The sequence below is a fragment of the Heliangelus exortis genome, chromosome 19 (assembly GCF_036169615.1).
Source record: "Heliangelus exortis chromosome 19, bHelExo1.hap1, whole genome shotgun sequence".
Lineage (NCBI taxonomy): Eukaryota > Metazoa > Chordata > Aves > Apodiformes > Trochilidae > Heliangelus > Heliangelus exortis.
Window position 1 is genome coordinate 10,730,612 of NC_092440.1, and position 24,411 is coordinate 10,755,022.

General features: G+C 45.0%; 4 protein-coding genes across 8 annotated transcripts; 1 reads left to right on the plus strand and 3 right to left on the minus strand.

Moving 5' to 3' along the window:
• Positions 1-269: 269 nt before the first annotated feature.
• Positions 270-5,233, minus strand: GTF2H3 (general transcription factor IIH subunit 3). Of its 4 annotated transcripts, none has more exons than XM_071763059.1 (13): positions 5,096-5,233; positions 4,723-4,802; positions 4,289-4,395; positions 3,765-3,928; positions 3,453-3,515; positions 3,252-3,281; positions 2,484-2,512; positions 2,326-2,400; positions 2,064-2,117; positions 1,883-1,951; positions 1,620-1,755; positions 1,502-1,538; positions 270-1,420 (listed from the first exon to the last, which is right to left on the minus strand). In XM_071763059.1, the coding sequence occupies exons 1-13, from the start codon at positions 5,103-5,105 to the stop codon at positions 1,351-1,353; spliced, it is 924 nt and encodes a 307-aa protein (XP_071619160.1). In that variant the 5' UTR covers positions 5,106-5,233; the 3' UTR covers positions 270-1,350. The 4 variants fall into 4 exon arrangements, with proteins under 4 accessions (XP_071619160.1, XP_071619159.1, XP_071619163.1 ...); XM_071763058.1 differs by having other exon boundaries at positions 3,252-3,290; XM_071763062.1 differs by lacking the exons at positions 4,289-4,395; positions 5,096-5,233.
• On the plus strand, positions 5,082-8,770 carry EIF2B1 (eukaryotic translation initiation factor 2B subunit alpha). The gene is made up of 9 exons (XM_071763057.1): positions 5,082-5,215; positions 5,295-5,396; positions 5,525-5,661; positions 5,744-5,860; positions 6,261-6,373; positions 6,825-6,893; positions 7,522-7,597; positions 7,778-7,903; positions 8,328-8,770. Exons 1-9 carry the CDS (start codon positions 5,146-5,148, stop codon positions 8,481-8,483), a joined length of 966 nt encoding a protein of 321 aa, XP_071619158.1. The 5' UTR covers positions 5,082-5,145; the 3' UTR covers positions 8,484-8,770.
• Positions 8,771-8,975: 205 nt separating this feature from the next.
• DDX55 (DEAD-box helicase 55) lies at positions 8,976-15,508 on the minus strand. 2 transcript variants are annotated; one of them, XM_071763055.1, is made up of 14 exons: positions 15,391-15,508; positions 15,058-15,108; positions 14,884-14,970; positions 14,691-14,782; positions 14,518-14,580; positions 14,125-14,274; positions 13,388-13,577; positions 12,744-12,826; positions 12,237-12,368; positions 11,743-11,835; positions 10,962-11,076; positions 10,130-10,298; positions 9,462-9,754; positions 8,976-9,215 (listed from the first exon to the last, which is right to left on the minus strand). In XM_071763055.1, exons 1-14 carry the CDS (start codon positions 15,496-15,498, stop codon positions 9,048-9,050), a joined length of 1,794 nt encoding a protein of 597 aa, XP_071619156.1. In that variant the 5' UTR covers positions 15,499-15,508; the 3' UTR covers positions 8,976-9,047. The 2 variants fall into 2 exon arrangements, with proteins under 2 accessions (XP_071619156.1, XP_071619157.1); XM_071763056.1 differs by having other exon boundaries at positions 14,884-14,963; positions 15,391-15,479.
• Positions 15,509-15,999: 491 nt separating this feature from the next.
• TMED2 (transmembrane p24 trafficking protein 2) lies at positions 16,000-22,670 on the minus strand. The gene is made up of 4 exons (XM_071763063.1): positions 22,403-22,670; positions 20,953-21,145; positions 18,502-18,609; positions 16,000-17,525 (listed from the first exon to the last, which is right to left on the minus strand). Exons 1-4 carry the CDS (start codon positions 22,580-22,582, stop codon positions 17,401-17,403), a joined length of 606 nt encoding a protein of 201 aa, XP_071619164.1. The 5' UTR covers positions 22,583-22,670; the 3' UTR covers positions 16,000-17,400.
• Positions 22,671-24,411: the final 1,741 nt, after the last annotated feature.

The following is a 24,411-nucleotide window of genomic DNA, read 5'->3' on the forward strand; positions in this document are numbered from 1 at the left end:
GCGGCCCTGAGGGGGAAGGCGGGAGCGGGAGGAGCCCGGGCCGCTCAGACATCCCCGCGGAGCTGTCCCGCCTTATCACCTAGAAGGCAGCACACATGAAAAAGGGACCGACCGTGACAGCCCCGTGCCTCATCTTCTGGCCCCGCTCCACAGAGATGGCGGCCGCGCTCCCCCTGCGCTGTGCCTGGGCGCCATCTACGCAGTAAAACTGCTAGAACGGGGTGTAGCTCACCCTTAAATATCTGTGATTATAGCAACGGGTAACCACATTTGAAAAGGAACAGGTTTTATTACAAATGCTGTACACAAAGTATAAATACAGCCCACAAACAACATGGGCAGTGAGAAACATATTGACCAAAACCTGATGTGGTGACATGGCAAATCCTTGTATACACCTTGAGGAATGATTCTATCATTCTATGAATAATAAAAAATTTGTATGTAGGTAACAAGTACTGTATTCCTTCCAGTAAACCAAACAAATCTTAAGTCACCTTTTAAAAGGGGCAGATGACTTGCTTGCTTGTTGAAACCCTAGATGCATACACAGCATTCCCTCATCTTCAGAAACAAAAACATCAGTCCAAAAGCCTTCCCCCTTTGTCAAATGCCGGATGTAGAAACTACACACTAAAAAAAAAATAGTGTGCCTGCTGTCCTATTACACAGAATTACGTATTTATTTGTTTACCAGTCTCAAAATACAACCTTAAAGACTAATGAGCTACTTTGCATTTACTGAAGTTATTTTATACCAAGTGGGGCCTTTTTATTCACAATGAAGATATTCAGTTGAGAAAGAAGTACCACAAAGATAGTCAATGCACAGGGGACTTAGCATCTTCAAAAAAAATTTTTAAAGGGTGGGTTCAAAGCTATCTTGAAAAATGTTGGCTTGTTTATTTTGAAAGAGATGCTGTGTCAGTCCAAAAATTGCTAGCAAAAGCTAGCAGGAAGTTTCTGAATAACACAGTGCTAAATTTTCTGATCCTACAAACCAGAAATAGTCATTCTTACCTTTACACCAACATACAAATGGAATGAGAGCTTTCTTGTCTTTGCAAATAACTTGGAGATGTGAAACTTTGCAGTAACTTCTACTTCACAAGGCCTGCCTCTCAACAGAACTGGTCTTTAAAACAGCACAGGTTACACAGTAATACAGTGATTCCTTACTTAAAGAGCTGTGTAGAAAACACATAATTTAAATATGTATCCCTTAAGAAACAAATAGTAACCCTGCATACAGTTCTCTTTCATATCTAATAAAAAGGTGCCATCAATTTCTTACTATACTCCATTTCATGGAATTACTGGAGGAGGTAAGTATGTATTTACATAACACTGTTACACAGCTACCTTCAATTTCTTCTTCTTGGCTTTCATGACAGGTGGCAATGATATTTTGAAAGCAGTCCTGAAACAACACGAAGAAACTGTCAGATACACTGAACACAGCTCCCCATCCTCCCCTGAAACAAGAAGCAGCAACACTTACTCGCAGGTACTGCAAATTGGACTGAAGTTGCAGAATACTGGAAAAAAAAAAGAATTTGCTTTCACTAAAACAATTCATTTGGATGTAAGAAATCAGACTCCTGTATTTATAAACTTACTTGACAAGCACACAGAGCACACATAACCAATTTCAATGAGATTTCTATGACAGAAGCAGGCAGCTCTGTAGTCAACATGAACTGGAGGTGGAAGGACAAGCTGAGATCTCTGCTCTTGATCAGGGAGAAACACCCACTGCATGAATAGAGAATTAAAAATATTGCAAACTGGAATAGCACCGCTGCATTATCTTGAGAGTAAAGTCAGTAAGATACAACATCTGACCCAGGAAAAAGAGCTACATGTTTTTTAAATTACTTACCAACAAATACTGCAGAAGGGAGGGCATGTGGGGCACTTTCAAATATATGCCACCTGTAATGTCACAAGCCTGGAAAGCACAGAGCATGATCAGATTGTTATGAACCTAAGAACATGTCAAACTATGTCATCTTGTATCTATGAATAAATGTAAACACCAAATGAGAATAGGAAGTTTGTACCTGTTGTAGAAGACCTGAGTCAGAGTCCAAGACACAGGCATCAATCAAAATACTCTGCAAGAAAAAAAATACGAAATGCATGAAAACCAAAATTCAGCCAGGACCAAGTTTCCACTGTAAATGTACTCCACACTTTATGCTTTTACCAGCTGCAGGACTAACACAGCCATATGGAAGCTCTTTCAGTTGACCAGAATATAAGACAAATTAATCACTTTGGTTTTTTTGCATATAGATAATATGAAAAAAATGCCAGCTTCACCTGTTTCTGTGCTGCAAAGATGACATTCATGAAATTCATATACTGCAATGCACTGTCTTCTGCTGCTTTTATGACCTAAAGAAATCAATTCAAACTTGTTAGCCTAGATACTAGCACTGGATTTCAAGACTAAAAGAAAACCAAGCAGAAGCTCTTACCAAAATCCTTGATTTCATTTCTTCATTAGCTAAGTATTAAAAAGAAAAAGAAATGCATCAACATCTTGTTTCTGTGGCATCTCACATCTCAGCTAAAATATGCACATGAAACTGTTTCACAGTCCCAGCATCACAGAGAGCAGCAGAAATATTTGACAAGTACCTGGAGACTAATTCTGACTTGGTAGGGAAGTTGATCATTTATGTGTTGTGCAAAAGATGGTGCTGAGGAAAGAAATGTTCACAGCTGCTCATTACCAACCCACTGCCTGAGACAGGTCTCAAGTTCTAGGGTATTTCTCATCAATGAAAGCAATTTGAGCTGCTCCTTGGAAAACTACTGGCACAAATAGCACTTTTCCTGATTACAGAAGTCACACAAGGAAGACACAAAATGACTCAGAAATTAACTATGATCACAGCTCTGCAGGTGATTCCTCTGAAGGAGACTTCTGCATTTTGTGACTTTTTAAAAGCTCCTCTCACCCTGCAGTTGTTCCAAGGAGGTTCCAGTTTCATTTTTACTCGTTTCACTTGAAACAGAAGAATCAAAATAAGAATGTGGACTAATGACTTCTAATTGCCTCCCAGACCTGATTAAACTGGGCAACCTCAAATGGTTGGGACAAATCTGCAGCCATTATTGCCAGTTTGGGAAATGAGGGGGTGTCAAAATACGTAATTTTTTTGTATGTACATATGCATTTATGCCAGTTATTCCAACTCAAACATTTATATAAATACTCAAAACAGGAGCTGAGGCCTCACCTTTTACCCCTTTGCTCATCTTGTTGATATCTGCATCAGCTGACATTAAGGAATCTCCATTCTCTTCCTGGAAATAACCCCAATATCCATACCACACATTCACCACCTCAGCCAACACCACGTGCATGGTTCTGAATATTACAGAGAAGCAATAGTAAAACCTAAAAAGGAGCTTTGAAAATCCCATGATCAAAAGGATACAGCAAAGTGCTTTAGCAAGTGATCCTGCTAGCAGAGTCTCTGTTTGCTGGCCCTTCATTTCAGCTGCAACACAAGAGGAATTGCAGGTGCTGAACCTGACCCTATAAAACACTTAAAGTCTTATCTTTAGCCAAGAATATTACTGCAAGGGCCTGAGGCCTCAAACATAATAAAATAATTTGCTTTGAGCATATTAGAATTCACACAACCACACTAAAGGAAATTCCTACAACTCCTTGGAAGTTCAAGAGATTTGCAATCCTGCACAACAAGCCTAGAATTTTCTTTTTTCTTACTTTTTCTTTCCCTTACTTTTTGTCATGAGGTCTTTAACCTCTTCTGCTATTGCATCATTTATTGCTGTTAATAATTCATATTTCCCATCCTTGCTGCCAGAGCAATTGGATTCCATGGAGCCACCACCATCTGCAAGGAGATCTGCAGAGGTCCAACGCTTCCCAGGGTACAGGAAACGGCTGGAAAAAAAAAGAGAGAAAGTTTTATGTTTCTCCTTTAACCTCATAAGAAAAAAATGCAGCAAACTAACCAGGTGTAGGCAGCAATACTCCAAAGTACAGTTTCAAATAATTGTAGTATTTGAATATGAGAGATTAAATCAGGCAGATGATCTTCAAACCCATTTGTTGCTCTGTGTAAAACACTCAGATTATTTCTTTCCTACCCAGTTTCAGTCAAGAACAGTAAAGAACAGTTTGTGTTCTTCAGACAATTATAAATCATGCATTTTAAACCTGGTTTCAATTACATATTTCAAGCTGACAAGAAACTCAGCAGACAGAGAGGAAAGTGCACTTTAAACCCTTACACAACTCTACCTTTCTTGTGTGTGACTTGCTATCACAGCCAGCCTGTTGGTTCTGTTCATGATGAGGTGTGAATTCCCCATCACCATGGCTGCATCGATGCATTTTGACAGGGTGAACTGCTCAGGAAAAAAAGGAAAGCAGCACAAGAGCATTTACAGCTGAGCAATTCAGAAGAAACCTCTCAAATAAGTACAGTAACAGAGAGTTCTAGTACACTGAAAGACGTGTCTTAACAGCAAGCATTTAGGAAAAGAAAGCTTTGGCAAATGCAGCAGTCTACTTATATATTTTAAAAGTATTCTAATATCCATTACATCTATTTAGACAGAGAACATCAGCACAGTTTGGAAGTCAAACGCTAATCCCATTTGTTGGGTTATTAATGTTTTTTTAAGATGTTATTTCCCTCGGGAATCACCCGCAGCAGCTCCCAGCAGCCCCACCTCGGCCTCTCCCAGCGCCTTCTTGCCCCACCAGATGGGGTTGGTGTCAATGACGATGACCAACAGGCTCAGCTCATCCTCTGAAAGAGTGAACAACACCGCAGCGTCACCCCCTGCAAACGCCGCTGAAAGTCCCCAAGCAGGGGGGAGCTCCCCCGGGATACCGAGGGCTCGGGAGAGACCAAACCGGCAGCGGGAACACAGGGAACCCGGCGGTCAGGGGTCACCGAGCGGCCTGGCCGGTTCCCCGCGTTCGACTCCCGCTCTACCCCCGCAGAAGCCCGGAGAGGCCGCGCCCGTGGGCTGGGACACACCCCGGGCTGGGCCCGGCCCGGCCCGGCCCCGCCGCCTCCCCCCGGTCCCGCCGCCTCACCCGCGCTCATCCCGCCGGTCCCAGAGAGCAACTGCTTCCGGCGGAGCCTGATGATGTCACGACGCGGCTTACGTCATCCAGATGGGCCAGGAGGAAGCGGAGCAGCCATGAGCAGGAACGGTAAGAGGGGAGGGGAGGGGGGGGCAGCACCGAATCGAACCGGACCCGATGTGATGCGATGCGTCCCGCTGCCTTGCAGACCTGATCGAGACTTTCCGGGCGCAGCTGAGGGACGATCCCGACGTCGCCTCGGCCGTAGCCGCCATCCGCGTGCTGCTGGGATTCCTCAAGCAGGACCGAGGTGAGACCGGGCCCGCCCTCAGCTCCCGGCTGGGGGGACGGGACGGGACGGGACGGGGATGTCCCCCCTCTGCCCCGTGTCCCCCCGTGGGTGAGCCCCTGCCCGTGCACACCTGGGTCTCCCCGCAGGAGAAACCATCCAGGGCCTGCGGAGCAGCCTGCTGGCCGCCATCGAGACCCTGTCCGGGGTGGACTCCTCGGTGGCCGTGCTGTCCGGCGGGGAGCTCTTCCTCCGCTTCATCAGCCTCACCTCCCTGGAGTACTCGGTAAGGGCGGCTGCCCCCTCCCCGTGCCCGGCCCTGCCAGGGACCCCGACAGCTTCGGAGCAGACACGGGGGTGTTTTCCAGGATTACTCCAAGTGCAAAGAAATCATGATCGAGCGTGGGGAGATTTTCCTCAGGAAGGTGTCTCTCTCCAGGAATAAAATCGCCAAGCTGTGTCATCCCTTCATCAGAGATGGGGCTGTAAGTAGGACCAGGCTGGGTGAGTCTTGTTCTGCTGCTCTGCTGCTTGCAGGGATGGAAGAACAAAAGGGAAAGGGAGCAAAGTTTATGAACAGTGAACATTGTCCAGAGGTGCAGCATCACCCAGCACGTTGTTCAGCTTCACCTCCTCCCCCTGCTCTCATACAATCCTACTTTAACTTGGGGTCTGCAGATCCAGAAACCACTCCAAATGCTCCATCACCCCCCCGCTGCATCCTGGCACAAATCCCAGCCCTGAGGTGCAGAATCCAAGTGACAAATCTGATCATTAAACACCAGTGGGCAGCTGGGTGAAGTAAAAGCCACAAAACCTCTAAAAAAAGTAAAGGTTTCCCAAAGCTCAGCAAAAAGTAAGGTCTGATTGTTGTTTTTTTTCCAGAGAATACTGACACATGCCTACTCCAGAGTGGTCCTCAGGGTGCTGGAGGCAGCTGTGGAGTCAAAGAAGAGATTCAGTGTTTATGTCACTGAGTCCCAGCCCGATCAGGCAGGGTCAGTACTCCTTAGGGTGTTTTGTTAACAGGGTAAGTTACAGCCAACACCAAATCAGCCCTCCCTGAAGAAAAGCTGCTGGGCTGGTTTGCAGCAGCTTAAATGCTAAACATCAGTAAGAGCACCTTATTATGGTTAAAAAAATAAAAAAAAATAAATTGGCAACTAATTTCCAACACTAAATATCCTGTAGTGTTACCTTGGCTTTCCTCAAAGGTTTACAAACTTTCAGTCAGTGCCAGCTGACTTAAAGCTGACTTTAAACTGCTTTAATTATCATCTGTTTGTTTCCATTTCTATACAACAACTTCTTTCCAATTAGAGAATCCATCATAAACCCAAACTACAGGCCAGGGTACAGGGGCAGTCCTGGGTTTCAGCCTTTCAGACAATATTTTTCTAGCATTGCCTCTAAAAAACAAGATTTTAAGCTTCACAAATGCTTTAACAGACAAAAAATGGCAAAAGCCTTGAGGAAGCTGAACATCCCTGTGACTGTCATTCTGGATGCTGCAGTTGGGTAAGTCTGATGATTAAATCTTAGTATTTTTCCTCAGTTTTACTGTGGTAGTGTTACAAGTTTCCTACAAGTTTACCTGTTCAAACTACAGAGGTTATTACTTAATTTGCCACAGTCATTAAACCAGTTAAACAAGTTACACCTCTAGGTGGACAATTAGGAGAAAACTCCTGCTCCACAACCAGTTCTTGGTGTTTGTGTGTTAGAATGAAAAAAAAAATTCTTTTTAGATCTTATTTTCAATTACCAGGAGGGATGTGCAGCAAAGGGGGGGTGGAGGAGCAGCCTCCTGGGTGTTGTTTGGCCAAGGTGATCTCAGTGCAGTTACAGGCAGCATCATTCCACAGGCACCATCTCCTGGAACTGAGTATTATTCCAGTCAAATCAAAACTTTCCCAGCATTTAGACAATTGCCAGGCTTAGGGGTGGCTGGAGAAGACAATTTCTTAATATTCCTGCTAGGAATAGGAAGCAGCTGACCAAGGGTGTGCAACATGGACTTGCATAGGCAGATAAAACTGGTCCAGAAGTGAAAGAGTGTTTGAATTACCAATTTCTGTTCTCTTCAGCAAGTCATTTGTCACACTACTTACCAAAACTTAAGATTTTTCTCCTCTTTTGGAAACAGCTACATTATGGAGAAAGTGGACCTTGTGCTGGTTGGTGCTGAAGGTGTAGTTGAAAGTGGAGGCATTATTAACAAGGTACTGAGTTTGTTCCATCACACTCTAAGCTCTGGACTTTTAAAAGTTTGATTTCTTTGAAGCAAGCAAAGCTTTCTGAAAAATCTTTCCTATTTGAACAAGAAAAAGCTGTTCAGTACTGGCCACTGGGCAGTGTTGTGTCAGGCTGGCACTGATGTTGTTTTCCTCCTCTCTCCACAGATTGGCACCAATCAAATTGCTGTGTGTGCCAAAGCTCAGAACAAGCCCTTTTATGTGGTAGCAGAAAGTTTCAAGTTTGTAAGACTTTACCCTCTAAATCAGCAGGATGTCCCAGATAAGTTTAAGGTAAGAGAAACTGAAATGACTTCTTAGGCAGCTGAGATGCACACTTACATTTTGATGAGTAATTTTCAGCTGAGGAGGACATCTTCCAGCTGCATCTCTCTCTACATTCCATGGAGTTGCAAGTCAAACAGACATAATTTGTCAGAATACTCTTATTTAGTTCCTAAAGGGGCTCCTTGGGGGCAGAGGAGCTGAGGGCAAGAAACAGTTATGTCCAAACATTTCAAATTCTACTTCATACAGAGAATAAAACAGCAGAGATCAAGGTGGCACCAACCTGTGCCTCATTTTGAAGTTGATTTCCCTCAGTTTTACCACAAACATCTGCTCAGGACAGAACCACTCTTGCCCAACAGAGATTTTAACTTGCAGTTGTCTATTAACTGATAATAATTAATAACTAATGAAATCTGTTTCCTTCTAGTACAAAGCAGACACTCTGAAAACAAATCAGAACCTCACAGAGGAGCATCCCTGGATTGACTACACATCCCCATCACTAATTACATTACTGTTTACAGACCTGGGTGTGCTGACTCCATCAGCTGTCAGTGATGAACTCATTAAACTCTATTTGTAGCAGAGGACTCAGTGCAGGGGATGCTTCATCTTCAGTGTCCATCATGAGAGCTTGGGAGATGACACAAGTTAAGTGGAGGTGGTAAGGAGATGACATTTGTAAGGATTAATTTAATTATCAGGCTTCTTGAGGTTTGGAAGTGAAACTTTACATATGGGTGGACCACTATTAATTACAAAAAAAAAAAAAAGAGCCAAAAATTACTACAGCTTCTGAAGAGCTGAAATAAATTATTTTAAAGATGGGTGTACTTTTTGATATTGTAAAATAAAATACCTTATGGTGTATTCAGACTCATTCTGAGGGATTCTGTTACCTACTGATCTGTGGTACATACCTGAAAAACAATTAATAAATGCACAAGGCTGCTGATGGAAATCTGCAGCTCAGGCCACACCATGGAAGAGGAAAGCTTTTAGCTTTGTCCCTAACTGCAGCCCTGGTTTTATGTCTTCACAGATGCCAGGTCTCTTTATGAAGAAATAAGACCTATTTTGTTATAAAAATACAGCTTTATTGAAATAGGCAGGTTTTTTTATAGTAAAAGTGTGGTCAGAGTAACTGTCAACCTTCAGCCTCTAGGTCAGCACCAGTTTCTGCTTTGAGTCTACTCTGGCTGCTTGTTACTCTCTTCTCAAACTCCTCTTCAGTAATTTTTCCTTTTTTTAACCTTTTCAAGAGCCTTGTGTCATTCAGCAGCTCCTCCATATCCTCATCTTCAATATCTGAGCCCTGTTGGCAGTTGAAAAACAACAAATTAAACACGACACCAAGAGGTTTTCATTCTATACATTCTATACATTCCTGAACAGGAGATCTTTAACAACTCAGATGTTGCCAGCAGTTTCCAAGCAGGAAATAACTCAATTCCTACCTAGGAAACTCAGATACACTTGCTGAGAATTGAAAAAAGCAGAAAGAAAAAAACCCAAAACTGAAATCTCATGGCTCTCTTCCCTTTGAGCAGGCAGAGTTTACCTCTTCATGCTTCCTTTTAGCTGTTACTTTCTTTTTCTTCTCCCTCTTGGCTTTCTGCTTTGACCAGGCTTTGTTCTTTATGAATTTTTTTTTGCCTCCATTTTCTTCTCTTTCTTTTCTTTGTTGTTCTAACTGCTTTTGTCTCTGTTTTTCTCTGTTTTTATCCTTAAATGAAATTGAATCTGTATTAACAGCAACTGGAGTAAAGTCTGGAAAACATTTTCCTCTTAGTTCAGGCATCCTTGGCATTTTTAACAATGCAAAACCTTTGGCAAGGCTGGCAAAATCCAGATCTGTTAAAAAAAAAATTATAAAGTCAGTTTCCTGTTGGATGAAAACATAATTCCATGTGGCAAGTCACAGAAAAATAACATCCTGCTGTACTGCTTGTGTTCCATGCTTAATATAGTAACAGTGCTAAGTAATTTTTATTTATGCTTGTTGTGCAAGTCCTGGTCAAACTTGCTAATTAAACATCTTCTCTTGAAAATTATTAGAAACATGTTGCTTGAAAAAAAAGCTTTGTCAGAATCTAATGCTGCAGGAAATAACTTTGAGACCAGGAATCAGTAGTTGAAGTTGGTTGACAATAACACTGGGATTTGCCAAAACAAATATTTTATTCTCCAAAAGAACAGTAAAAGAAATCAACTCCTGCTGGGAATTACCTTTTATCCTGAAGATGAGGTTACATTCATGCTTGGCATATGCCTGGACATAAGACACAAATGCTTTCATCCCTTTCTCAAACACTGCTCTGTCAGCCAGAGCCATGGACTTCAGTTTTGGAAGCAGATCTGACACATTTGTCTGTGGTTTCATTTCCTGCATGGGACACTGAAAACCAGTGAAGAAATACAAAAAGGAAAAGTTCAGCTGCGTGACTTAAATTGCTTTGTGAAACTTGAAACACATTCTTCTTCCCAGTAAACCTTGAGTGAGCTTGGAGCTTCCTTCCCCCTTTTCTTGGTCATCTCAACACCCACCACTCAGCCCCATACCTGATGGTCCCACCCCAGCAGCAGAGCTCCTCACTGCAGCTTGGGAGGGAACACCTCCTGCCTCTCCAAGCTCTGCTCCCATCTGCAGGGATCAGGAGAATTTCTACAACTCATCCACAAATGCAGGACTAGGCACAGGAAATTATCCACATGAAAAGTAAGCAGCACAGAGGCTGCAGCACATAAACTGGGGGTGGAAGTCTCAGGTAGGAGTTTAAGCCAAAAATGCCCTGCTGGAACTGCTTGAGCTACACACCCTCAGAAAGGAAAAGCCTTTCCTTACTCAATAAATTATTACAAATGTCAGTTGGTAACACTGGGAGCAGTGATGTTTAACAGAGGAGTTGCATTTGGTGATGAATAAACAGCCCTTTTTTTTGTTGTTGTGCTCCTCTGCTAAAACATGATCTGTGAAACGACCTCAAGTACTCCAAACTGATTTTTTAACTCCTGTCCCCTTGCCCTTTCCTGCTTTGGGGTAGAGCCAAAGCCTACTGACCTTCTGGTTGATGGAGAGGAAGTTAATGTAGGATTCTTCCATGGGAAGCAGAAACACGAGCGCGCTGCCCCCCTTGCCAATCCGGGCTGTGCGACCACACCGATGCACAAAGGCACTGAAACAGCACCACAGGGAGCTGGCTGGAGAGGAGCTGCTCAGCCTGGCTTTGCAGTATTGGACAGAGAGCAAAAGGGCAAAGCTTGGGGAATGGAAAATGTGAAGAACTACACACTTTTGAACCAGAAAAATCAGAACAATCAGTGCAATGCAAAGCGAGGCACAAAGCGGTCCCGGCTCAGTTGTCAGGATTGTGCTAAAGCAAAGGGATTTGTTTAGGGGTGAAGATGAAGCAAGTTGTAGGGTCTGAATTATGACAGTGAGAAGTTAAAATACATAGAAAAGTATGAAGTTTAAGTTTCATGTGAACTTTAAAGGTACCATTCTTTGAAGAGCTCAGTCCCTCTCTCATCTCTCTTCTCATTCACCCTGGCATCTCACTTCTCACTACATTTCTGCTATTCTCATCCCAAGCCTCACACCAGAGTTCCTCCCCACACAAATAGCAGTGACAAACACCCAACACAAATCATTTCACTTCACAGCATTCACAACAACCATTGCCACACACCCACCTCCCTTGTCTGTGTGTTACTTTGTGTGTTCACTCAGCCTGACTTCCAGGCAGCCATTAAATGTGTTTCCCAGAGCTGTGTGTTCGGAATCTGCACCTGAGCAGTGCAGCACCATGACAATTAATTGTTCTTAAGATGTGAAGTTGTACCTTGCACTGCTTGGTGGGTCATACTGCAAAACCCAGTGTACCTCTGGAATGTCTATGCCACGGGCCATCACATCAGTGCAAGCTAAAATGCCCCTAGGGAGAAAGAAAAGCATTATTTGCATTAAATTGACATCTGAGAAGAGCCAGTCACCCCCCCGCTGTGTATTCTGCATCTGCATTGCAAAAATAGGTTTTAAAACATTTGCTTTTTGAAAAGAGACAAAATATTTCAGGTATATTACAGCTGTGCTGCTGTACTCTTGTTCATATACCAACAAAAACAGTACCCAGAGTTTCCACCTGGGTTCCCAGTCAGGACAAGGTTACTTTCACTACCCCTGCTGAGTTTGTGTTACTACAGATGCACCCAGGAGCAGGCAGCAGCCTCCTCCTCTTCTCCACACTGAAGGGGCAGATTAATACTGGCAGAGAAAATCCCCCACCCCTCATGTCCCCCACCTGTCCCTGGGGTGGCTCAAGCTGTTTGTCCTTACCCTGGCAGCTTCCGAAACTCAGTGAAGATCTTGTTCCGTTTGTGTTTCATCTTCCCGTGAATGCTCATTATTTTCACTTGTTTAATTAAGGATTCCAAAGCCTTCCCATAGTATTCCACACAGGCACACGTGCTGTTGTGGTATAAGACACAACAGGAAAAATTATGCTTTGTTTTTAATTTGCTTTAGGCAGCCAAGCTTGAGTTCTCCCTCCAAGACCTTTCAAAATACACACTATTGCCTATTTATATTTTAAATATTCATTGCTTTTTTATAACTAACAAAATCTATAATGCCATTACTTCAAAAACAAAATGTATGTTTTTGATTATTAAAGTACAACACCATCCTGACCTGAAGCAATTATCAGTCTCCTTTTAAGCACCATGAGGCAGATATTGAACAGAATAGTTTTTAATAGTTGTGTCTTTGTTACCACGGGGCACAGTTTTGGAACTTAAGTAATAAAACACCACAGAGTTCACAACAAAACACAAGCAGAATCACCTGAAAAAGACCAGATGTTTCTCCTGCTTGCGGTGTCGAAGAAAATGCACCAACTGATTGAATTTTTCATCTGCTTTGCAGATCTGCAGGATACCAAAGGAAAAAAACAAGTAAGAAAATTTACTTGAAAGAAAGCATCTGCCAGGTCCCTCCATTCACTGAGCACTGATAAATACCTACAGAAATAATTTCTTAATATTGATTATTTGCACCACAGTCCCGCATCTGGATTACCACTCCTATATTTCTTGTTTTACATAAAAATAAATAACTAAACTCCCAGTCTTCCCATCCCCTGCCACACTGTATCTCCTGAGCTTGTGCCTCAAGTACCCCTCAGCCACTTCTCTGAAACTCCCTGGGTCTCCTGATTCATTCTCAACAGGTCCAGGACTGACTGCAGCTCCTTTGGAGTTGCAACAGCTGCTGCCAACCACCCAAAACTCCCAGAGCAAGAAGCCCCAAAGCTGCTGATTTAATCTCTAATTTCCTCATTTTTGGAGAACCTGCAGAACCTTTGTCTGGGAGACTCCCGGTTCCAATATTAATGCAATCCTAAGTAGCCAAGGTTTAAAAATTTACTGGTGGCAGCAGGGGAAAAGGAGAGGCAACAAGAAACTACCAGGAAGCAGGGAGGTTCACACCATGTAATAGTTCTCCAGGCGTGTTGGGGTTTTCTGGGTGCTGCTTGCTGCCACACCCTTCTCCTTCACCGCGATGCGGACCGGGTTCCGCAGCCCGGCCCTCACCAGGTTCTCCACCTCCTGGGTCTGAGTTGCTGAGAAGAGCCCAGTCCTCCTCTGCTTGGGCAAAAAGTCCAGAATGGTGTTTAAACTGCAAGTAAGCACAGGGAAAACATAACTGTCCCAAGGCTTCCCTCGGAAAGAAGCTTCATCATTGGAAAGAAGAATTTATACACAAAGCCGCTCGAGTGCCAAGCACACAGCACCTTGGGTTAATTACATTAAGTTTAGGAAATAAGGGATAAAACTGATCTGTTAAAGTATTTAGAGCCATTCCAGTGCATAAATGATGTTTAATTAAGTGTTAATACAACATGTGCTAACATAAAAAGAAATTAAATTATATTCAGTCTAGCATTAATATAACACATGCTAACAACAAAAAGAAACTGCAAGCTCTGTGCTCTTCAGGGATTCCCTTTAGGGATTCTTCAGGGATTCCCTTCAGGAATTCCTCCCCTGATTCTCTTCCCTCCTTTGAAATTGCTTGATCCAATCTACAGAGCAAAGAGGGGTCCCAGAACAAACCAGAACAAAACTCTAAAGACCCCTGTAAGTCACTCTGCCTCTCACCAACGATCCGTGAGCTCATTTAACTCTTGACAAGCATTACCAGAATTCATTAATTAATTAATTACCTGGCTTCAAAGCCCATATCCAGGAGTCTGTCTGCTTCATCTAACACCAGCACATCCAGAGACTTCACACAGCTTGCCAGATCCAGCCCATCTGCTTTCCTTCTGAACAGATCCTCCAGGCGGCCGGGAGTGGCGACGATGATGTTGCCGCTGGTGGTGGAGAGGAGGGAGGTGGAGGAGCTGCCAACCTCCCCCACCAAACACCCTGGAAATGCCACAGATTCCCTTCCCTACGGCCCTGTTTCCTTTCTTCTCCAGGAAAAGAGCCCACAATTCCCTCAGAATTCTCAGGGAGAACACATTTTAGGCCCAAAGCCCCAGGCTGCAAGCCCTGAGGATGGGCACCAAACCATGGCCATGGGGGATGATAAAAATGAGGGAGAATCAACTCACCCCTGCTCTTTGAACTTCTCAACATCTTCCATGGGATTCCTGCCACCAATTAAAAGAATTTGGCTAGAACAACAAAACAGAGAGATTTAGGCCATCTTTAAGTATTGGGGTTTTGGTTTTAGTTTATGAGTGACAGAGGTTCAAAGAAAAAGGAACTATGGACATTCACTCACCTAAACCTGGGGAAGTGTTTTGTGAAATGTGACAGCACCTCCTCAATTTGAATAGCTAATTCTCTTGTTGGGGTGATAATTATAGCTCCAACCTGCACACGAGCAACAAAAGGCATTATAGGAAGTAGTGAAGTTGTCAAACTTGTTGGCTTTATCACAAAAACGTGCTTAGAACTGAGTAACTTTACCTTACCTGCATCTTCTTTAATTTTTCTTCCCGTCTGAGGAGAATTTCCAGTATGGGGATTACAAATGCCAAAGTTTTGCCACTGCCTGTTACCTGGGAGAAGGGAAAGAGTCATTCCTCCTTCAGCTCCAGAGACAAACCAAGAAAAGCAATGAACTCGACCAAGAAAAAAGCACTCACCGCTTCGGCAGCGACATCTTTGTTACTCATGAAGAGTGGAATGGTCGCAGACTGGGAGAAAAAAAAAAAAAAAAAAAAAAAAAAAGATGAGAAACATCACGGTTAAATTGGCTCTGGTGGAATAAAATGTCACAGTGGATAAATCCCCTCAAGGGACACCAAAGCTCTCTGTAAATATTACTCAAGCAGAGCCAGGGGCGGGAAAGCCAAAGGGAGCAGCGAATTCCCTCAGAATTCCGAAGCCAAAGCCTGCCCTGACCCGAGGCCTCGGGGCTGCGCCCACGGACAACCCCCGCGCCTCCCGTCCTCAGACCCCGGGGAGCGGCTCCTCACCTGCACCGGGGTCATGCGGGTGAATCCGAGGTCCCGGAGTGCCTGCAGCACCCCGGGGCTCAGCGCCACGGGCAGGGACTCCCAGGCCCCCTCAGTCACCGCCTCCATCTTCACCGGGAGCCGCGGCCCCGACCGCCCGCCCTCTGCGCCCGCCCCGCGGGGCCGAGCGGAAACAGGCGCCGCAGCACATTGGTTCCGGCCCTGCCCGAGCTCCATTAAAGGACTCCGCGCTAAACAGCAATAAATAAATCAATAAATCGTATTTGTATCATATTTTAATATATAGTAAATACTTCTAGGGGTGCTATATAACTGCTGTGACACCCAAGAGCCAGTAGTCGAGCAGCACGGGGTTTGGCATCAGCCGCAGCTCCTCCCGCCCGTCCCAGATCCCAGGGGAATTCCCGGTATCAGCCCCAAAACCATCCCGGTGGGAAGGGCCCTCTCCAAATCACCCAGAACAATCCTCCAGGATCACCCCGAACAACTCTCCCGCTAAAGCAGGGTCACCCAGAGCACATTACACAGGATTCCTTCCCAAAAGATTCACTGTCGAAAAGCTCGGAGTTAAACTGCACCTTCCCTAAAGCACCACAGAAAAACACAAACTTTTTTGGTTTTTTTTTAAAGAATTTGTTTATTTATCGAACCTGGGTCATCTTTAGATTCACAAGCAATTTTTAAATGTACATCTTAGAATTCGATTTTAAGTGTTTTACACAAAAATATTGGCACACAACAGTTGCTGTAAGGTGTAACAGCCACCTTGCTGAGGAACTGCTGCCAAGTGTTTGCCCAAGGTTGAAAAAACTTCACCTGGAACATGAAAACCTGTAACAAATTTTAAATTAATTGTACAAAACTGCTGTGTGTTCCTTGTAGAGGCTCCTCCCTGGAAAAGACCCCGCCCCCACCCCCCAAAAATGATTACAACTAATATACATCAGTCACAACATAATCCTGGCTCAGCACCCACAGCTTGAATTTTTAAACCAATCATCATCAGATAACCAAGGAAAGAAACTTTATACAAAAACAAATCTACATGTGCCTGAAAAAAAAAAAAAAAAAGGAAAACACACTGGTATTTAGCATTATGCTAATTATGATCAGGCAAGGGCAGAGAATGCCACTTAACTTAAATACAAGGGTGCATAGCATTGCAATAAACCCCCAGAACCATCAACCCTTTGGCATCAGGAATCCAGATTTCCTGAACACTAAAGCATCCTGCAGCAGCCCCAGCAGCCTGAGCTTTGGACCTCCAAAAGCCAAAGGGTGAATTATTGTTTGCCAGGACACTGCACACAATTGGCTGCCATAGAAAAACCTCTGAAAAACTTAAAAACCATACCATGAATGTTCAGTATCGTGAGGAGAAAAGGTGTTTTCATGTCAACTGTTTAGTGTGGAAAAGAAAACCTTTGGGAATCAGTGGATGGAATCAGGATGGTTACTGAAGACTTAAACAGCATCTAGGTATGAACACCAGATCCAAAGTTCATCAGTCTTCTACTCATTATCAGAATGAAGTCCCAAACACTTCTCCTTGGCAGTTCAGGTAAGTGAAGAAGGGATTATTTTGAGTTTAGTAACAACACCTATGGGTTAAAAGATGTCCAAAAATGCAAACAGTCAGGTCAGGGCCTTGTACCGTTCCCTGGGCAGAACCATAAGTAGGAAAACAGAGAAAAAGAGTTAGAAAAGACACTGACACTGCTTGTTACTACAGCTGGACTACAGCATTTGCAGCTTGCTTGGACCTTGCTTAGCACACAGACCAGGCAGGTGGAAGTGGATTAAAAAAAAAAATGATGCCAATTCATTGACAAGATTTCAGCAGAGCTTTTGCTATAGAAGAGATATAAAACCAATTTGTTGTTAACTAGGAAGGAACATGGGTTTTACAGTTCAGTAAAGAGGGTTCAGAAATTAAAATGACTTTTTTTTTTTTTGTGACCAGGATGTTTGGTAGACAGTGAACTGAAATCCAGGACCAGAAGAGTCCCCTTAAACAACCCTTCGGACTTCAAAAAACCTCTTCAGGTAGTAGATTTGTCCCAGTGTCATGGCAACTAATACCAGAGCTTCAAAGAATGACCAAAGAACCACTCTGCTGTTTGTGTTGTCATTAACTGTTGGGGGAAAAAAAAAAAAAAAAAAGTAAGTAACAAAGCCTTTAAAACAAATTTAAAACACAGTTTGACACCTGTACCACCAGGAGGACTCTGAAGTCTCAGCTGTGAGACAGGAGCCTGAGCCATGAGGTGATTTCACCTCAGCTTTGGGCTCACACTGCTGCACCTTTCTCTGTCCTGCTCACTTCAGACAGAAGTTTGTAATTGCCAAACAGAAGCCACTTGTTTTTTCAAGCCAGGATTGTGCATTATGGTCTCATATACAAGTAGGGAATTTCTGCTCTCTAAAGGTTCAATGTCCTTGGTTCTGAAAATTCAGCGTTTTCTTAAATCAAACCACGAATAAAAAAAGTCATAAAACTGGAGATAACCTCTAAGATCAAAAAAGTTGAGGGGATGAGGGGACAGTGCTTTAACTTAATATTGTATTTTCACATGAAAACTCTTTGCCCTTTATTCTCACTGGGCTTCCCCTGATGCACCACGTGGTGCTCTCAGTCCCACTTACAGCTCCATTTCAGAAAGTGAGGGCTGTGACTGGGGAGTTACCCACATTCTCCACTTGGAAATCACAGCAAGTTCTGCTGTGTTCCAACAAAACTTTGCCAAGCCAAAATCTGGCTCAATTGTTAAGCCACACCCACTCCAAGGATGAAGTAATGGTTTCTCCAAAGTCTGCTCCTGGGAACTGTATCACTACTGATATCTTCATTAACTCATTCCCTCAAAGCACTCTTGATTTTACACCAATTAAAGATTGTTTTGCATAACAATCCTCCTTACATGAGAGGTAAACTAATTTAGAGAAGATTACAAGCATCACTGACATTATTGTGTGAGCAGGTCCTCCAGAACTCATTCTAAATTTGGGTTTTTTATTACCCTGGCAGAACTTTCATGGGCTTTTAATTTCAAATCACATTCTGCAAGTTCATCTGAGAGAGGGAAAGGCACTGAAGCCACAGCCACTTACTTGCTCTATGTATCCTTTCACGAACTTCCATGTACTCCTGTTCATGCTTTACAGCTGTCATGGCCACTGCTAACTCATTAATCATCTCTTCTAGCTTGTTCTGATGAGCTGTGGAATAATTTCAGAAGCATCAGCAAGCCTGTTATTGACTCAAAAAAACCCAATCCATTAAAATATATGAGCAGTTACACTGAATTTCTTGTTGCAGAAGAAGTTCTGAAAAACACAGCCTGAAAACTTTCTGTCTTTACAGCAAAGTTCAGTTTTTCCTCACACATTTTTTTTTCTGGTGGGGAAAGATCTCTCACTCCACCCCCAGCCAGAAGGCAGAGGACACACAATTCAGAGGCAGTGCAGGTTACTTCTTTCCAACAGGGGCACAGATTTCCAGCACAACAGAAGGGTAAGAACAGGTGAGATCAACACCACACACTTGCAGCTCTTTTGCCAATACCATCCAACTTATTCCAAGCAAATTATCTGTCACAGGACAGCCTTTCCTAGTTGTTAAGCTTGCAAAACTAGAACGACTGAGAATGGAGCTAAAGATCATGATGCTGGCAAAATGAGATCACTTTCTGAAGCAAAATATCACATCTGGTGATCTTCTGCTCTAGCTGAAGCTCAGCCTGCAGCAGACACAATGCCAGGAACCAGCTACAGGCTCTGGTACCTCCTGAAAGCAGAAGAGGAGGAAAATACCAAACCAATGAGAACAGAAAAAAAACCAACTAACTGGAGATACTTCAGCAAGTGGAAAGCTCAGAGATCCAAGATTCAGTGATTTGAGTGTCAATCACAGGATCTTTTAAATACATCCAAGCTCAAGGAACTCTCCACTTACAAATTTATAAACTACATGACTGATTTTCAAAGTTTTCCAGAACCAAGAGAAGTTCAAGATTCCATTTTCCACAGACACGCCCTGGGCAATCAACTCTCTTAAAAAATGCCTCAAAACTCAACACATTTTCCATTGAAGGAGTCTACTTGACTTCAAGCTACCTTATTATGATTTTATTTATAAAACAAGTGCTTCAGGTGACAACCTGAATAAATAAAACTATTTAAAGCACACACCTTCAGGGGGACAGTCAAAAAGAGGACCAGAGAATAACACTGACACAAATTACAATTAAAACCTTAAATAGTTGTGTAAACCACACTTGCTGTGCTACTGCTGTAAGCTCCTTATGGGCAGCTGGGCACTGCAGAGTGCAGTTTATGAGTAAGAGAAGAAATTAAGAGTTGCAGGAAATGTTTAAACCCACTCCAGACAAAGAGTTTGCTGTAAAAATTTAAAGCTGCACTAAGAAAACCCTTTACAACAGATCTATCCAGACTAAATAAAAGATTTAAATGAGTCTTTAAAAAAAAAATTAGTTAGGAACTTGTTACCTTTCAAGTGGTATCAAGCACTCAATGCAAAAAGTTATTTACTGGCTAAAATAGAAAACAAGAATTCATTGTCTTTCTAGCTACACTTAGTGATTTCCAAAAAAAACTTATCACTGAAACTTTATCACTAATTACCAAACACATTTATTTGTTTCTTTTAGAGCAAATGACAAGTTTGGAGTCTGTCCCCTTGTAACCTTACTGGTAATTGATAACCTAAAAGCATTTTGCTGCTCCCAGGAGCCCTTGGTTATTCAACACCCACCTTAGCAATAGAAAGCAAATGTGGCCCAAAATATCCACTGGTTTGGGATGTTCAGTGTTTTAATTTCACCTAAAACTCCTGATTCAGCCTCCTGTTAGCCACAAATAACCACCTGAAGACAAACTGTCCCAGAGAGTTCAAGGACCTGATCCCAGGAGCTGGGAGGTTTTCCAACCTCCTGCAGGTGCTCAGCATTGCTCAGAATCAGACCTTTTATGTAGTTTATTAAAGACATTCTCATGCTCCAAACCAATGTTACAGAGGAAAAGCCAACGTTAGCTGTTAGTCAGTCCACAGAGGCAACAGACAAGATGCTAAGGAGCTTTCAAAAAGCAGAACACATACCATCCCAGGTGTCTCCACCACCTAGAGAAAAGTGTAAGAGATGAACACAAGTACAGGACAAAAGGCTGCAGACAAAACAGTCATTTACACAGCTAAGAGAAACTTTTTTTATATATATATATTAGCACATTTATCAAAGAGCTCAGCCTGGAGTGATCTACAAACTGCTGAGCACACCACAGATCAGAGAATGGAACTGATGAAAAGACTAAAGGATGAAAGTATTAGTTCCTGCAGAGGAGACTCCCTGGTGCTTGGGCATTGTATCATGGAACAAGGTCTAAAACCACCCAGACTCATTTCAGCTGTGCCAGAGAACAGCTTACAAGACAGCCTGGAAAAAAAAGGAGCTCTGAGACTCCCAGTCAAGCTCGAAAGTCCCCCACACAGGCAAAAAGCCCCAGAATCAGAGCCAAGTTCCTGCCAGGAGGAATATTTCTCACCTTCTGTCTCCATGTCTTGCCCCTTGGGAGCTTCCCCAATGTCAATAGTGAACATCACTATCTTGGGAGTCATGGTGGACATTCTGTTGCTAAAGCAAAACTTGTAAGTTCCATCCATGTGGGCAGCAAAGGTGTATTTGCCACTGGATTCCCGGTCACCTTTATAAATCCCTTTGTTATCAGGGCCTGTAATCTGGAAGGGGAAAAACAAAACTCCAGATATTTATCCATTTAAAACACAGGGGGGTTGCAGGCACCACTCACAGCACTGCATGCAGAGTCTGGGGTGAGGACACCCAATAATGGGGCTGGTTCAGCATCCCTCATGCTTCCCTCCCACAGCTCAAGTGCATCAGCACTTTCCTGCAGAGAAATCTCTTCTTTTTTTTTTTTAAGAAAAACAAACAAACCACAACTCCTCGCTAAAGAAAGCCATACAAAAGCCTCTCTCATGGCCCAGATTACTGACTTGCTGGAGACAAGATAAGAACCATTCACCAGCAAGTAAACCACAAGCTATCTACAGCCCTGGCTGCAGCAGGGGAAACCCCATGTCTGAGGCTGGGAGGAAAACAAAAAGGATTAAAAAAAACCCAATCTCCCCTATGTAAACACTACTTCAGACACATCTGGGATGCAGTGACCAACCCAAACCTGAGCACTCAGTCACCAGGACCTCAGGGCTTCCATCCCTCCCTCCTGACCCAAACACAGGGGCTGAGCTGCCAGCACTGACACCTGGACAGGACCTCCCAGCTTCCCCACTCTGCAGCTGCACCAAAAGGGGCATTTTAAACCCTTAAATCCAACCTCAGCATCCGTGCTCTCCTGTTTCAGTCACCCCCAAAGCAGCTCACCCCTCCCTGCTCTGCAGCCAGAGGAACCCTGGCGTGTTTTTCTCTTGACTGATTCGATCCCCACAGCAGCTCAGGGCTCACCCACAGCTGGGAAAGTGGCAAGAAACCTGCGGGGAGCCCACACCTTCTGACTCAAAGGGAGCCCACGCTGCCCCCGCCACAACCAACGCGGTTTTGCGAAGAGCAACCCCGCGCGTTCCTCCCGCCGAACGGTTTGTGACGAGAAAACCGAGGAAAAAAAACCTCAAGAGAAAATCTCTGGAGGCAAAACCGCCCAAGCAGCAGCAGCACAAGCGGCTCGGGAAGCGTCACCCCCGGGCCAGGCCCCTCACCCGCTCCCGGAGCACCGAGGCCATCGCTCCGGGCCCGACACAACCGGGCAGGGAGCCCTGGGCGCGCCGCGACCGTGCGGGAGCCTCCCGGACCCCGCGGGCCGTTTAACCAAACCCCCGCCTCCACCGGGCCCCGCCACCGCCTCCCCACCCCGGCGGCGGGAAGGGCCTGGCCTCGGCGGGACGGACTCCCGCAACCCCCCCGCTCCTCCTCCGCCACGGCCCGGGCTGAGGCGGCCGCGGGGCTTCCCCCCCCCTCACCTCCACATCGATGTCCAGGAACCCCCCCTCCGCCACCTCGAAGATCAGCCCCATCTTCGTGCCGGACGGCACCCGCTCCAGGAAGCACTCCTCGGCGTGCGCGTCGATGCTGACGAAGTAGGCGGCGGCCGGGGCCGTCACGGCGGCCAACAGAGCCAGCACCGCCCGCAGCGCGGACATGGCGGAGCCCAGCGGCAGCGGGCACCGAGCGGCGGGGCACGGCCAGACGGGACGGCGACTTCCGGAGGGAAGCCACGCCCCTTCCGGGGCACGGGGCCGCCGCTCATTGGCGGACGCGGCCCCACTGCCACGTAGGGGTCTGGGCTACGGCGGCCGTGAAGGGACCGCACGCAAAGGGACCGCCTGGACACTGAGGCAGAGACCGCGCGGAGATGGAGGCGGGGCCCGCGCTCCGGAGGAACCAATGAGAGCGGAGCCGCGGTGGGGAGAGCCAATCAGGGTGAGGCGGGAGAGAGGCGCGGAACGGGGTTGGGCGGGAGGTTGAGGGGGCGTGGTTATTCTTTCTGCCGGGGAAGGGAGGGCGGGAGGGCGGGAAGCTCCTGAGGGGATTTGGGCGGGACGGGACGGAGGCTCCTGCGGGGCCCGGGAAAGCCGAGGTGGAGGTGTGGGGGCAGCTGCCGATCAGGAAAGTGGCGGAGAAGCGCGTCCTGTGGGCTGTTCTTAGCACGAGAAGAACACACAGTCATACAAAGCAGGCTTCTGCACTGCCCCAGGCTAACAGTGCCCCAAAAGACGTTCCTCGTGTTTAAATGCCAATTTTCAAACAAATCCTCCAGTCAGAAATACCGAAGGTCATAGTTGAGCTCAAGGAATTCTGTTTTCGTGGCTGGCTGTTTTAACTGCAGAAGATTTAAAGCCCAATCTGGCTTTCTAGTGAAATATTTATGCGTTGGGGTTTGCCAAGTAAGCGCCGGTTACTGCGCTCCTGGTGATACTCAGGAGTTGCCCAAATACTTGATTTAGGTAGGTAAATTGAGCTCATCTCACTCAAGCTTTGACATTAGAACATTATCTGGATTATCTCCATTTTCCTCTGTGTGCGTTTGTATGTAGGAACTCAATAGGAGTTCATTCAATAGGAGCTCACTCAGTACTCGATTTATGTGGCATGAACTCTTTCCTCATCTCCAGCTCAGACAAAACAAGGATTTCACACGGGATCTGTTCCCCTTGGAGTGTTCTCCAAACATTCTGCTCATTCTGCAGCCCCTTTCCCAGCTGTCCTCAGCCGCCTTTGCCAGGAAATGGTGACCCCGCCACTTCCCATGAGCTGAGGGAGGTGGAAATTCTGTAACTTGTGACTGACAGAGTGGCAGCGTCCCAGGGAAAAGGTTTGAGTGCCACAGTGTTGCATTTCACGGCATCCAAACCTTCCGCCTTGCATCTACCAAAAATGAAGAATTTAGCGTCAGTTCCCAGCGTGTGTCAGAAACTCCAAGCTGGGCTTTTGGAACTCCAGCTTCATTTCGCCTGGCTGGTTCCAGGGTATGTGACACTCATTATACACAGGACCTTGCTCAGGATATAATGTGTTGTTCCTGCACGCAGCAAGCACCAGGATTGGGACTAAAATTATTTCTGGGTGCATTTAATTTATCTCTATGGGTTCATCATCATTTGTTACTAAACACCACGGGGATGAGGACATTTAAAAGTGCACAGTTACACATAGAGGCCAAAATCCTGAAAAACTTCACCAGTGCCTCACCACCCTCACAGGAAACTTTCTCCCCTATGTTTAACCAAAATCTCCCCTTTCAGCCTGAAACTCTCACCCTTTATCCTACCATTCCCTGCCCTTTTCCGAACTCCCTTCCCAGCTTTCCTGGAGCCTCTTCAGACACAGAAAGATTCTCCAAAGTCTCCCTGGAGCTTTCCCTTCTCCATGCTGAACAGCCCCAACCCTCAGCATCTCCGCGGCTGGAGCTTTTCTCCCCGACTCCTCCCCGCCCGTCACGGCCCCTCCGTGAGCCCGGACCGGGCGGGGC